Here is a 15,844-nt window from a genome sequence, read left to right as displayed (position 1 = left end):
AATGAATATTCTGAAGAGTACGAAAGAACAAATGTACAATGTGATTGTCCATATTCACTTCTCTCTTGTTATTTACATACATATTTCATGTTGACTGTTTTATTTGATACTACACAAAACCAGATAAAAAAAAATATTTAAAAAACAAAGGAAAACTCTTCTAGAATATCACAGGCTGGTGATCCCAGAGTTACAATGACCAGCAGTGGAGAGGGCTAATGAATAAAGCAGTATACACATAAACACAGCACAAAAGTAGTTTTTTGTGACAAACGGTGCCTTACTTACTGAAACAACTCCTTGTGGTGTGTATCTTCCCAGCTGAATTTCTTCTTCCTCACAAGTTCAAAAAATTCTCCACGCCTCCTAATAAGAAAACTAATATTTAGCAGCCATGCAAAGCCCACCAGAGTAAACACAATTTTCACACCATATGATGCATGGACAGCTGCTCAACTACTTTTATAGACCTACTGGAATTTACTTAAAAGTTGTCAAATAGCAGGTAACTGACTGAACTGCTCTCCTTGAGCTATCATGTGTCTAAAAACGTTGGCGCTTATTTACAAGCCCCTTGCGCCACTGGTGCGTCACTTTTAATATGGGAAAAAGTGACACTCTGGCGTTGCCAAGGGCTTGTAAATTAGCCCCTTCGTGCTTTAAAAACTCGTATTTTTACTGCAATAGTAGCACAAATTGCATATTACAGCAACTTACTTGATATACAGTGCTAGGTCTGTGGCAAGGATCGCTCGCTTTATCATTTTCAGTGCAGTCTTGTATTCTTCCACAGACAGGCTGCTCAGAATCTGGTTTCCCTAGATAAAATAAAGGTCAAAAAGAAGTGCTGTCACTGAATCATAATGCTACATTACCATCAAGTTGCATGAGGATTTTGTTACAGCTGTGCAATACAGCAGGTTCTGTGTGTCCTGCTGGAAGAGTGTGTTAAAGGTATTTTAAAAGAGACAATGATGACTAAAGCTATGATATACAGATGTGAAGATAAAAGACAAGGGGATGGTAAATATGTAGCTGGACATAAAGTTCCTAAGCTTCTGATGCACGGTCTTCTACAATTAAAAGACTACTTTTTTTGCTTGGAGAACAAACTTGATTAAAAAGAAAGTTTTGCCCCAAATTTTCTCAAAACACTTTCTGATGGAAAGTTTAATCAAGGGGTCATTTAGAGCATAGCAGTTGGGTCACCAGGCATTTTCAAGTAACTTCAAAATCTGGAGTGTGTTGTTACAAAACAGAAAATGAATGACCCTGATGTGCCGGGATTATTGAGTGATATGTCTGCCCAAGTCTAGCAATGGTCCCTCCGCGCTATGAGCTGAGGGCCCTGTGGTGAATGGACCATCAGATCAGAAGTTTCCGATAGCAGGGCCAGCTGAGGCTCCACCGTCAGAAACCCAAAACATCCCGACTCTAAATAGGGCAAGGGAACCTCGACTTTGACATGGTCTACATAAAGCTGATTATTGCAGTCAGCGAGCCCCCTGAAAATCTGGTGTGGCTCCGGCTCATCCGAACCTATAATGGACGCTGAAATAGCAGTGTCTTTATATTACATTAATTAATAGTGTGGGTAGAGGAGCAAGTAATGCTCATGCAGTGATGCTTAACAGAAACTCCAACACTTTTGGATAAAATGCTAGCAACCACAAATGTAAGGCAAACAATATGTTGTAGGATGACTGTGTGGGCTCTGGTTCAGTTACACACTTTTAATGACACGAGAGTGCATCACTACTCTATCAACAATACAAGTAATCACACATGTTGCATTATAGCAAATCATTTCCAAAAAACATATAATTTAATTGATGTTCCAACATGATGGACATATAGAATTATACCTGGGAAACACAGTGAATATTCAAGAAGTTTTTACTAAGGGGTTCTGAGTGACATCAAATAGACAAAAAGAGTGAAGCTCGAGTTGTCTATGATATCATTCAAAGCCCTGGTGTGCACTGTTAACCATCTATAATGTTTATGTTATGTAGGTCCCACCCAAAGTATCTGCTCTTGCTTTCATGTACTATGCAGGGATAGAGGTCTAATGGGAAGCCACACATAACATGGTGGTCTCTCCTCCATGTCACAAAAAAACCCCCAAATTCTGGTTTTCTGCCATGCACCCCCACCCTCAACGCCTACCTTCCACCTCCTCTCCCCTTCCCTCCTGATGTGCTCGCTGCTCTGCCAGCTTTGCCCTGATGGGCTCTTTGAGAGCCCTGCCAGAGCAGCCTGGATGTCCTTTATGAGGCAGCAACAAAGTGTGACTGCATTTGCTAACATCTGCTGCTACATCACAGCAGTGAATTACCAGATTTTGAATCTGGTTTTCACGTTAGTTGTGCTCTTCGAGAGCCATACCTAATATATAGAATTATAAATGGGTAACAGTGAATTACGGGGATGTTTATCCTTGAGAGGTTCTGAGTGACATGACATAGACAACAACAGTGAAGCTCAAGTTGTCTATGAAGTCACTCCCAACCCCGAGGTAAAAACAAAAATCCCCATGATTTGCTTTTTACGATCTATCATTTTATATTATGTGGGACCCCAAAATCATCTACCCCTGCTTTCAACTGCTAAGCAGGGACAGTGAAGTAATGGGGGAGCCATACATAAATGCTGAGCTCCCAGCATTCCAGTGCTGCTCCCAGCCAGAGATGGGAATTCCTTTATGATTGACGCAGCAACAGTGTGTTATGAGATCTATATCTTAATGTTGCTATGTCACAGCAGTGAATTATCACATTTAGAATGTGACATTCACGACATAAGCTCTCCATACATAACAACAAAATAATGTCAATCGTGTGGGTGGGAATTAAATGAATTTCCGAACTCCTTCCTTAAAAATAAATTAGGCAAGGTCAAATAAACACATACAATGTTTGTAGAAGGCTTGCCATTTCAGAAATTGGCAACTTCCTAATCTCTGTCCTCAGAGCCTTCTATGCCAAAGACGTACAGCGGAGATCAAATTTGCATCTATGAATGGCATGCACTATCTTCATTAGTGAGAATCTAGAGAAGAGGCATGTGTCATCAAAGGATGCACCCACGCCTCTGTAGCTTTCCATTTTTTGCTTCCTAGTTAATCCTCTTTTCTCACCTACACTCTAGTATCTATCCTTTCTTAACAAGTGAGAGTCAACTGCAATGGAACTGGTTTGTCACTATTGTTACATTGAGGTCTGCTTTAAATGCTTAAACTCATTTAGAAGTAAACATTTTTTGCAAATACAAGCTCTGTTGACATTGGCTGCCTAGTTCAAATATGTTTTTACTTCATCTAACACTGGTATCAAATTGCTATAAATTACACGAGCCTGATTGTTAGAGATTTGGACTAAATATTTGAATCAAATGTATTCAATAACCTTTATTTTTCTTTACCAAGAATCATTTTTTGCGATCAGAAGGGTGTTACTTTATGCAGCATGTCCTGTCTTCCCAGATAATAATACATCCCTGGTATATTGCCCTTTTTCTCCATTTTCGGTGCATTCAGTTGCCCTAGTTTTCAAAATGGAAATATAAGGAACTCACGTTACTTCCAACAGAACCCATCCCACATTTTCTTTAGAACAGGAAGACCACGAAGAATGAAGGGAGGAGGGGGTGGCATCTAGGAGGTAGACTAGACGAAAGAACATGCCCCAGTTGTACAGCGCTTCCAGGATGGTGTGGATTCCTTCCAGGTGATGAGGGTGCAGGATCAAAGCATCCTGTTATCAGTGCCTAGCAACACTTAGAAGTTGCAGTGGCTCCTGCTTGTTCATCACCCTGGTCAGCATGCCTTCACTTGGTTATCTTTTTTTCACTTTTTCAGTTCTGACTTGGTTTTCTCTGTTGTTATTGAGTTACCTGTCCGCCTTGTTGGTTTGTTTGTGTTGTGCTTCCTTTACCTACATACATAGAGCTTTGCGTGCCCTGCGTTTGCTACACCTGTCCGTCCTGGAATTTACCATTAGCAGTCTGGTTGATGACTGGTCTTGTCATCACTACCTTTGCCTAGGTGAGTGGAAAGCCTGACACCTTGTTTAATCTTGCTAATGTTCCCTTTTTCATATAATATTATGCTCTTCTAATGTTTTAAATGATGTGCTGTCTTCAAAGAAAACCCTGAGTGTTTAGTTCTGCATCCTTCAGAGACCTTGTAACGAGCAGTGTCCATGCCCTGACAAGACGCCTGTGTTTTCCATTTATTCCATTTTCCCCTAAGTGCTTTCTGGTACCATATATACATACTAGTGTCTGACCATATATACATACTAGTTAGTCCTTGGCGGTAAATTCCGTTCTGCTTGCGGAAATCGGGTAATTTTGCGTTCCGCGGAGAATGCGGAATTGCCAAAAATTCCGTGATCCGCGGCTTCGCAGAATTTTTTGCTTGTTTCCACTTTCAAAATACGTGTCCGTGAGATATTTCTCCCTGAGCACGCAAACAGCGTTCGCAAACAGGAAAAAAGCATCGCAAACACACGGAACAAGCAATTCCGCGTGTTTGCAGAACTTTTGCATGCTCGCAGAGATTTTTTACCTTTTCTCAGAGCTTTGCGTAGCGCAACTACACAAATTCCGCCCACCCCTAATTAGTGTCTCCGGAGCGATTTGAGGAGTATTGTGACTATCGGCTGGATACCCTAAAACCTTTCTCAAACCCTGACAGAAAAGATCCATCTTCCTATGCGCAGCACTGAGGCATTTCATAATTGTAGTGACCAGTCTTGAAATATATTGGTAAACCTTCCACAACAACCCTACTCTGGAAGCAGAGTAAATACTACATCCCCAAAAATAACTTTAAGGGTTGGTTTTAGTATGTCCCTGCTGTATCCAGATGTAAGAAGGATTGTTTTACATTTACTCTGTTCTGTAGCACTTCCATAAAACAAGTGACAGCGAAAGCAAGGACTAAGTCATGGTGACAGACTTGAACCAGAAAACAATATTATTACATGGATTAGGTACTTACAGGGCTGTTTAAGATCATCAGACACTGGTCAAAATGGTGATTCTCCATTATGGAATGGCAGTAGAGCTGAGCAAGTGGATGTTCACTCCTGATGAAAAGAAGAAGAAAAATACCCACCTTAACCTACAATCACAAATCACAGGTCTTGTCACATTACATGGCTTTGAAAGACCAAACACTCTTTTGCACTGTTTTACTGCTTGCATATTGGGGGAAAAACAGTGGTTACCCCATTAAATATTGCATACAGGATAAAAATCAAAATGTTTTTATTTTTGCAATCTACACACACACATAGGTTGAAAAAAACACCCTTTGCTGACTACCTACATGAAACGTATATGCATCTTTGCAAACAGTGCAGCATGCGCATAACATGATTGGCGCACACTTTGACAGGCTGAGTCTGAGTGTCAGATTTGTGTATGGGAACAGTTACAGGGTATTTTTACAAAAAACCAGGTGAATTGTGTAGAGTGTTGCTGAATTTTTCACACTATTCCTTATCCTGAAAGTTATTCAAAGCACATTGACATGGCTTTGAACACAGTTTATAATGCAGACCCCTGTGCCTCCTTCTGGAAGGGGCAAGATCCCAGGTGGCCTTCAACCCTTCATGGTGCGAAAGCCCATTAGCCCAAGGTCATTGAATGTATGTGTAATATACGAGGGTCAACGCCTCCATCATATTCTGCGGGGGCATCATTTTACGCTACACCACTGTCTGAACAAATCAGGAAAGCAACATGATGCTGTTAGAATGTTTAGGAAAAGTGTCCAATGCAGACCTTTCTAAAAAGCATCCTCGGCCTGTATAGGTAATAGTGGTCGGGTGATGGGGATTTCGACAGACGACGGCGAGGAAAATTTATTATTTATTTAATTTCCCCTCGTGGTCGTCTGTTGACCAACATTTGATTTCAGGATTAAACCACAATAAAAGTCGGGCATTTTAAAAACAAACTAGGATAATGTGTTTTCTGCTTCTTAATCCTTTTTTGGTTCACGCAGTGCTTTGAATGGGCCGGTACTGTCCAGTACTGAGTAACCGCACGTTTATATTTTGAAAGGAATATTCAATACTTTTAATTCAAGAGTACCAGCACTTCTCAGAAACACAATCGGGTACAATGGTAGAGTACCTGCACTTATACTTTTCCATTTCAAACACTGTTCCAGAGTAGCATGCTACTCGCCTAAAAAAGCGCTTCAACACCTCATCAGGGGCAGTAAGCGCTATATAAATGCAACTACAATACAATACACGACGTTAAAATGTATGTGACAAAACAGAACATGGTTAACAGAATGCATTGAATGTCCTATTTTTCCACTACTTTTTTTGTAATCTGCCTCACAACTTGGGATATTCTGAAATACCAAGGGGAATTTAAAATGGAGAAACCACGTTGTCCCTCATTTTTTGATGACAAGCTTTATAAATCAACTTGTGTGCCACAGGACTAAAGATGTTTCAATTTCTACAAGGCACTGCTCTCTATTTTGACACAAATCAAACATCTAGATCACCTAATGCAATATTTGAAGTTACCAAAGAGAAACCGGTGGTTTGGTTTAAAAGTCTTTTGACTGTAAAATACGTCTTTATCTGGAAATGCAGAGTTAGAGATCACAAAACACTCCTCTGCTCATAGTCTCAGGGTAAGTAAGGGGTGTTCCAGAACAAACACAGCAGATCCTGTTTTTTAAATAAATGAAAATATTTTTCTGCATATAAAACAATTTATACCCGCAGTGCTGGGAATGTTCTGTTTCTTTTGGTTTTTGCTTAACTATGTTTACTTATGTCAACTTACTGCACTCTAATGTTTTTAGAGATAATTTTGGCTCTTTAGCCTCCTTTCAGTGGGTTGTTCTAAGGCCTAAATGCTTTAAGTTTTGATTATTACTCAGAGGACCACATGGGGTCTATTATATGATGCTGCGAGAAGTAATATATTTTTGTCTTGTACTGAACTGCTGTGCTGAACAGGGTTCGAGCCTCAAGGTTGCGTCCAGATCCTGTGATTCTGGGCAAATCACTTAATCTCCCCGTGCCTGAATGTGTAATGTAAATACGGTGCTCATGTAAAGCGCTCCAATACCTTCGGGTCGAGTTCGCGCTATATAAAATATGCCAAAAAAATGTCTGATGGATATGCTGAATGGGTTTATATGTGCATGTACCATGGGTCATGAGAGATGCATTGGGGCTGTACATTATTGTCTACTGAGTGTTGTCTGGGAGCTATGAGCATAGATGGGGTGTTGCTCAATGATGATAGTGTCTATGCAAGTTGACTGCTCGAAAGAGAAAGAGAGAGACAGCGAATGACACAAAGCAAGAATGCATAACCGGAATTACAGTTTGCGTAACTACTGAGCGTAGAGGCAGATGGAAGATACTCTCTGCAGGAGTTGCACTCCAGATGGGAGTTCTGACATCAGAGAAAAAAGCAGCAGCCTTGGTCGGTAATGGGTGTACCTGCAGGGCGGTGACGTGGGGAGGGGGAGTGGCAAGGTGGGGAGTAGTATTCTATGGATTACGGAGCTTTACAGGTAAGTAAACATATAAATGAATAAAACAAATTTTGTTGCCTGCACTGCATCCCCAAAAGCGATGCAATGCGCACAACGCAATTAGTTTTATTTCAAGTCTATGTTTAAATATGTAATATTTTTAATGTAGATTTCTAAATCCCTACTCTTATCCGGTATGTAGGTATAACATTGTTGAACCTTTAACAACCAACAGACTTTGCCCTCCTTCGCAAGAGGGGTGCCTAGGGCAAGCCGGTTTTACATCACCATTGATCTTATTGAAATCATTTGAATATCAAAACAGAAAATACTCCAGTTTTACTGGGGGCTAATTTGTCAATAATAGAACGTTTTCTAATTTTGAGTGAGTTTAATGCTACTCCTACATAAGGTATTAGAGCTCCAAAAATTTCACCCACTATCTCATTTGCACTCACACCCATCTTCATTCTCCTGTTATGCTCTTTTAATTCTTCCTCAATTTGTTTCACATGATATATTTTTGGAAAAATAATTCCCACGTTACAACTTCCTTACCATCTTTTCAGCAATTTATAAAAAGCATTCTTCCTACAAATATAATACACTCCAGGAAAGATAGGATTGACTCCTTTTAAATATCTTCCCCAGTTCTAATAGTCATCAAATGCATGTTCAGATTCCCTAAAACCTACACATTTTGTATTATTGTTTGACCTTTTTCTATATATACACACACAAAGCTTTCTTTTATGTTGCCTGTCTAAAGCTAATGTACCCATTCCTTCTGCTATTTTATGTTCTTCTTCGGGTAAGTTCCAAAGAGTTCATTTAGAAAGTAGAATAGTTTTAATGGCGCATTATTTTGTCTACTTTCTACTAAATCTAAGAATTTCTTTTCAGCTTTCCCTAGTTTACATGTTAGGTTATTTCTCTGCGCAAAAGCCATGTCTAAGGATTGAGTTGGTCTAAACAGATAGCCCATAGTCTCAGGTAGTGAAGCTTCAAGATGTGGTTTTAAGTTATTTAGTACAGGAAGTTCAGAAAAGATCTGATCTTTATTTGAATATTTGAATAATAATGCAAATGATCAGTGCCATAAAACAAACTAGTCAATACATTGCTAGAAATTCCATATGTTAATGGTAAACTATGGTAGGTAACACCTTTCAGCAACTGATGCAGGTAATTGCATACATAAGTAGCAATCACTAGCATCCATTGTGCCAATGTAGCCGTTCAGGAAACTAGTGAAGACATTTAGTGAACGATCAGTTTTCGGAAAATCAAGAGGTAAATTCTTGTTATTCAAAAAAATACAATCAGTGCTATAAGTTATGGCAGTTTTGAAAGAAGTTGTAAGCTTAGAATCTCCTATGGGTACTTAATGTGGCAAGTTTAAAATAATAAGCAATGCAACTAATATCAAGGCAATAACAGAAAAGATTCCTGCATATACACATTTGCATCTAAGAGAGATTTCAGTGTTAGACTTCATGGCTGTTCCAGATTGAGACAGTTTGACTAAAAAACATTAAAAAATAGCAGCAAGTGGTTTGAGCAGTTCAGCAAAGTTCGGCACAAAATTACCAAAGCACAGTTCAATAGTTCTGTTAAGTATGGAAAAATACACAGATCAGCTTCGTTGATGAGTATATTTAGGATAAATTGTGTCAGTCCTTCAAGTGGTAAACCAAGATTAAAATTCAAATACACAACAAAGTTCATGTTAAGGAGGTTCAGGTGGACTCGTATTGTTAAAGCAAAAGGTAGATACTTCTTGTTCCCATTCGTTTTCTGCCAGATAAATCCATTGAGGAGATGAGAACTTCTGGCTGGGTACCCTCGCTCTTTTTGATCTCCTTACAGCTGTTGACTCATCATCACTGTCACTCTGATCAGACTACTTGGAGCTTTCAGGAATGGTTTATTGTACTCGTCCTTCCACAGGCAGTTTGTCAGTAACTCACCTGTTCTGGGCCTACGGTTTCCAGGTACAACTTGCTTTCTTGCTGTACTGAATACTTCATTAGGATCTGTATTTCTCGTAGTCAATGCCGCTGGCTGGAACTCTTCGTACTGACAATAGTTGACTGTCAAATCCCCCTCTAGCCAATCAAGTGCTGTCCCTGTTGATTACTGGTCCCCAACAGTTTTACTAACCTGCTCCCTCTGTATCACTGTAACCACATGCAGATCGGGAACAGGTGCTATTGTATCATTAAGAGGACATGGGAGTTTGTGAGTATTGGAGGGGTGTACATAATTTGGAAGACCTCCACACTTCACAGCAGTGTTTCTGATCCAAATCACCTGGTAGGGCCCTCTCCAATGGCAACCTCTCCGACCTAGTGTGACCCAGAACGTACCACATCAGCCAAACCTTTGCAGTAGTCCAATATTAAGTCATCTGCAATACAGACAAGAGCATTTGCAGGAACATCTGGTTGGCTCATCATTCTGCCCATGATGACTTCATGGGGCAACAATCCTGTCCTCCTGTCTGGCATACTTTTCAGACTCATCAACACAAAAGCCAATACATTGAGCCACTACAAAGACAATAAAGCACACACCTTCACCAATCTGGATTTCAATGTGCCATTATTCTGCTCCACGAGTCCAGAAGCCTCTGGACGGTAACTGTAATGGAGCTTCTGCTCAACTTATAATACTGTACATAACATTTTCAGGACCTCATTGTTGAAATGAGTTCATTGGTCGGACTCAAGAGAAGTTGGAAATCCAAACCTTGGAATCAACTCCCTCAACACCAATTTAGCTACTGTGTGGCTGTCATTTCTTCGTGCTGGATAAGCTTCCACCCATTTTGAGAAAATGCAAACAATGACCAAGAGGTATCTCAAACCACTGCAAAGCGACATCTCAATGAAGTCTAATTGCATTCGGTTAAATGGACCTCCCAATCTCCCTACATGACTCATTGTAACTTGTGTTTTTCTTCCACCATTTTGTTATTGACACACCACACATCGGTGGCACAGATTCTCAGCAATCAATCTGAATCTGGGCTTAAACAACACCTGTTGATAGACGCGCATCATTGCATCTCTTCCTACATGTACAGGACTATGATAATGTCTAGCCATAGGTGATAACAAACTATCAGGTAATCCAGGTTTGTCACCAGTGTAAACCCAAACTTCGCATTCCCTCTTGGTGCATCCAGCTCGCACCCAACTTTACTGTTCAGCTTCTGTCCCTTCTTCCTGCAATCGCTTAACCGCATCTCAGGTGTCTATAGCAGTTAACAACAAGTTGCAATTTGTGACGTCTGATGTTTCATTGACCAAATCCCCATTAAAGGTATGTAAATTAAATGCACAATGTTTGGCAATCTCGTCAGCGTATCTTTTTGCCAACAGTCATGTAGTCAGTGCCTTGCCTATGAGCTACGCACTTAACTACTGCGATTTGGGCAGGCAACTGTAGACACTGCAAAAGGTTCCTCGCACATTCTCCATTTTGTGTAGGTGATCTGGAGGAAGCCACAAAGGCACGCTTTGACCACAATTGCCTGAAGTCCCATATGACTCCAAAGCCATACTGACTATCGGTTAAGAATGTCACCCTGAGTTGTTCTGAAATGCTGCAAGCCTATGTCAAAGCAATCAATTCAGCAAACTGTGCTGAATACAATCCTTGCAACCATGATGATTCAACAACACCTGAAACTGTACAAATGGCATAAGCAGCCTTTAGATCTCCTTCACTGTCTCACAAACAGGAACCATCAACAAACAACACATGATCAGATTCACGTCAAAGGTTCATCATGTAGGCTTTGTGCACAACTCATTCACATCCAAGCAATCATGTTCAACTTCATCAGTTACAGAATCATTTCCAGGCAGTGGCAATAGAATGGATGGATTCAGAATTGTGCACCTTTTATGGGTTCCATTCTCAGTGCCCAAAAGTATTTGTTGTTACCTCGTCAGTCGATTATTAGTTAGATACTGTGTCCGAGTATGGGTCGACAGTATTTCAACTGAATGGGGTACAAACCCAGTCAGTGCATGTTCCATGACTATGCTTTCACACAGTTCAGGACTCACACAAACAGATGCAGCCACTTTAAAATATATAAACAAAACTGCAGCAACAGGGCCAAGAGTAGCCAAAATAGGCGACTGGCCTGTAACTATTTCCATGCATTTGTGTCAGTAGTAAAAGTGGGCAGGCTTCCCTTTCCCCACAGAATAATACAAAGCACTTGCTATAATTAGGCATTCCCAGAACTGGGGCCTTACAAAGGCATTCTCACAGCTCAGTGAAGGTATTCATACAGCTGTCATCCCAAGGTACCAGATCAGAAACGTCTTGGTGCGTCAACCTCGGAAGAGGTTTTGCTATAAAAGAAAAATTTCAAATCCATTGTCGACAGTAGCCCACCATTCCTAGGGACAAGCAGACTTCCTTTTGGGTAGTTGGCGGACTCATATAAAGAATCGTAGAGATTCTTGTGACACTATCCTTATTCCTTTCTCAATGAGGTGTCCGAAGTGCAGGACTTCAGTTTGTCAAGAATGTATCTTAGTTGGGGATACTTTATGTCCATTTTCAGCCAGATGATTTAAAAGGGCAATAGCATCCATCTTACAAGGTTCCTTAGTATTTGACACTACCAGCAGTTCGTCAATATACTGTACTAGCACTGAATGATTGGCATTACCAGAGACTCAAGATTCTTTTTGAGAATCTGGTTAAAAATTGAGGGGTTTTTCATATACCCTTGTGTGGCTTGGCACCATGCCAAAACATGATTGCCAAACCGGAAAACAAAAAGCAACTGACTTTCCCCATGCAAAGGAATAGAGAAAAAAGCCTGGCACAAGTCAATGACTGAAAACCCTTCGGCCTTGTGGGGAATCTGAAACAATATCACAGCTGGATTCGGCACCACAGGACAACATGGGACAATAACGGCAGTCACCATTCGTAAATCATGAACAATACGATCCTTGCCATTCGGTTTCTACAGGCCCATAATGATAGAGTTTGAATATGCTACTTACCAGTATGCATCTGTTCTTGGCATGTAGGGCTGCTAACATTCATATCTTAGCATTAGATCGCCGCCTAGTGTTGGGCTCGGATGATCGCACATTGTTGTCCTGGAAGAGTCTTCGAAGTATCCTGAGATAGGTGGCTCCTCCCCTGGACTACAGTGCGCATGGGCATCGGCTCCATCCCCAGATTGTTTTTCGCCATTGTGGCAGAAGATGGAGTGAAAAGTGTAAAGGATGTCCATGCTAATGAATAAATACAATAGTATATCTGCAGCTGCGACAGGCACCGGGGAGGAGGGCGGGCGATATGAATGTTAGCAGCCCTACATGCCAAGAACAGATGCATACTGGTAAGTAGCATATTCAGTTCGAGGCATGTGGGCTGCTAAATTCATATCTTAGCATAGAATACATAGCAGTCCCTCCATCAGCGGCGGTTGCCCGTGCCAGCTGCAGAAACCTGAAAAAGTGTCTTCAGAACAGCCTGTCCTACAGCAGCTTGCTGCTTGGAATGCACATCAACACAGTAGTGTTTTGTAAAGGTATGTGGTGTAACCCACGTGGCTGCTCTGCAAATATCCTCTAAAGGAATGTTCCCTAGGAAAGCCATGGATGCCCCCAGTTTGCGTGTGGAGTGCGCTCTGGGGGGTATTGTTAAAGTGCGCTTGGCTTTTTGATAACATATCTGGATGCACTTAACAATCCATCTGGCTATCCCTGCGTTGGAAATCGGGTTGCCTTTGTGTTGTGGTGCGAAGGCAACAAAGAGTTGTTTTGTTTTTCTAAAGGGTTGTGTTCTGTCTATGTAGTACATCAACGCCCTCCGTACATCTAAGGTATGGAGCATTCTTTCCGCCACCGTTTGCGGCTTTTGAAAGAATGCTGGTAAGTCAATAGTTTGGTTTAGATGAAACTGTGACACCACCTTCGGAAGGAATTTGGGGTTAGTGCGTAGCACTACCCTATTTGGATGAATTTGAATGAATGGCTCTTGGATTGTGAGCGCCTGCAGCTCACTGACACGCCTCAGAGACGTAATAGCTACAAGGAAAGCTACTTTCCACGTAAGGAACTGGAGTTCACACGAGTGCAGTGGCTCAAATGGTGGTCCCATCAGTCTGGTGAGAACGACATTGAGGTTCCACACCGGAGCTGGCGGTGTTCTTGGGGGAATGACTCGTTTCAGACCTTCAAGGAAGGCTTTAATGGCGGGCACTCTGAAGACAGAGAGGTGCTGCCTGTTCTGGAGATAAGCCGCTATGGCGGATAGATGTATCCGAATGGAAGTGTACGCTAGATTGCACTTGTAAAGATGCAACAGATAGCAGATGATGTTGGGGATAGATGCATCTAGCGGGTTGATGTCATTGGCTGTACAGTAAATGACAAAACGCTTCCACTTTGCAGCATAGCATGCTCTAGTAGTTGGTTTCCTCGCCTCCTTGATGATGTTCATGCACTCCGGAGGTAGGTTAAGGTATCCAAACTCTAAGACTTCAGGAGCCAGATCGCCAGGTTGAGCTGTTGCGGATCTGGATGCTGAATTTCTCCATGGTTCTGCGTCAAAAGACTGGGCGTGAGGCGCAGTCTTTGATGCGGCACCACTGAGAGTTCGAGGAACGTGGTGTACCAAGCCTGGCGCGCCCACGTTGGAGCAACTAGGATGAGAGTCATCTCGTGCTGCCTTAGCTTTCTTGCGACCAGCGGTATTAGAGGGGCTGGCAGAAAAGCGTACGCAAATTTGCCTGACCAGTTCATCCATATCGCATTCCCCTGCGACTGTGGGTGAGGGAACCTGGCGGCAAAGTGTTGGCATTTTGCGTTCTCTTTTGTGGCAAACAGGTCTATCTCCGGATGACCCCACTGCCGGAAGTACGGGTGGAGGACAGATGGGTGTAACTCCCACTCGTGCATTTGATGGCTGTACCTGCTGAGCAGATCCGCCATCTGATTGTCCTTTCCTGGGAGGTGTTCTGCCATGAGGAAAATGTTCCTCTGAATGGCCCACTTCCACATGCTCTGAGCCAGATGAGACAGCTGTGGCGAGTGGGTGCCTCCCTGCTTTTGAATGTAGTACATCGCGGTCATGTTGTCCGTCCGGACTAGCACGACTTTGTTGCACAGATGTACAATGAAGGACTTGAGCGCCATGAAGATTGCCATCAGTTCCAGATAGTTGATGTGCATCTTCTGTTGCTGCGTCGTCCATAGTCCCTGCACTGTGTAAGTAAGCACATGAGCTCCCCATCCCTGGAGAGATGCGTCCGTTGTCAGGACAATCTGCGGCACAGGCTCTTGGAACAGTTGGCCCTTGCAAAGGTTGTGTGGAGTCCACCAATGCAGAGAGTCGTATGCCCGACTGGTAACCAACACTAGGTCTGTCAATTGCCCACGAGCCTGTGTCCACTGATTCGCTAAGCACTCCTGGAGCGGGCGCATATGTAGCCGTGCGTGAGGGACTATGAAGATGCAGGAGGCCATCATGCCTATCAACTGCATGAACACTCTCGCTGGAAGCGAGTGTTGTGGCCTGAACCTTTGGATCAGAGCCTGCATGCTGTCTATCCTGACTTGGTTTGGCTGAGCCATGGCCGTCAGGGTGTTGATCGTCGCACCTAGGAACTGCCGGACATGCGCCGGCTGAAGATGCGATTTTGGGTAGTTCAGGGAGAAACCCAGATCGTGAAGAAGGTGAATTGTAGTCGACATGTCTGCGGCGCACTGTTGCTCTGACTTGGCTTGCACGAGCCAGTCGTCTAGGTAGGGGTAGACATGGATGTTCTGCCTCCTGAGGTGCGCCGCTACTGTCGCCAGACACTTGGTGAACACCCTCGGGGCTGTTGTGACTCCGAAGGGTAGGACCTTGAACTGGTAGTGCCTGCCTTGAATAGTGAACCTGAGGTATTTCCTGTGTGACGGGTGTAGTGGAATGTGGAAATAAGCATCCTTGAGATCTAAGGTTGCTAAGAAGTCTCCCTGGTTTAGCAAGGGAAGAATCTGTTGCAGTGTAAGCATGTGGAAATGTTCTGATAGTATGTACAGGTTGAGGGGACGTAGATCTAGAATGGGTCTGAGAGATCCGTCCTTCTTTGGAATAAGGAAGTACAGGGAATATACCCCCATGCCTTCCTCTCCCACCGGCACGAGCTCGATTGCTCCCTTTTGCAGCATCACCACTACTTCCTGCTGCAATAAGAGCAAGTGCTCTGCGGACATAGGCCTTTGCCTTGGCGGGATGTTGGGTGGAGTGGACTTCAACTCTAGGCAATAACCATACTGGACTAGT

At 42.6% G+C, this 15,844-nt stretch overlaps 1 protein-coding gene across 6 annotated transcripts in view; it reads right to left on the bottom strand.

The window, feature by feature from the left end:
* Positions 1-15,844, bottom strand: part of PDE5A (phosphodiesterase 5A) — an 869,998-nt gene that overhangs the window by 92,028 nt on the left and 762,126 nt on the right. For all 6 annotated transcript variants that reach the window (XM_078675926.1, XM_078675927.1, XM_078675930.1 and 3 more), the window contains exons 15-17: positions 5,006-5,093; positions 718-818; positions 289-366 (exon numbers count right to left, since the gene is read on the bottom strand). In XM_078675926.1, the coding sequence (XP_078532052.1) occupies positions 289-366; positions 718-818; positions 5,006-5,093 (267 nt within the window). The remainder of the gene's footprint in view (positions 1-288; positions 367-717; positions 819-5,005; positions 5,094-15,844) is intronic.

Source organism: Lissotriton helveticus, chromosome 2_1 (assembly GCF_964261635.1).
Source record: "Lissotriton helveticus chromosome 2_1, aLisHel1.1, whole genome shotgun sequence".
NCBI classification, from domain to species: domain Eukaryota; kingdom Metazoa; phylum Chordata; class Amphibia; order Caudata; family Salamandridae; genus Lissotriton; species Lissotriton helveticus.
The sequence above is the reverse complement of the archived record's forward strand: the minus strand, read 5'-3'. Positions and strand labels throughout refer to the sequence as shown.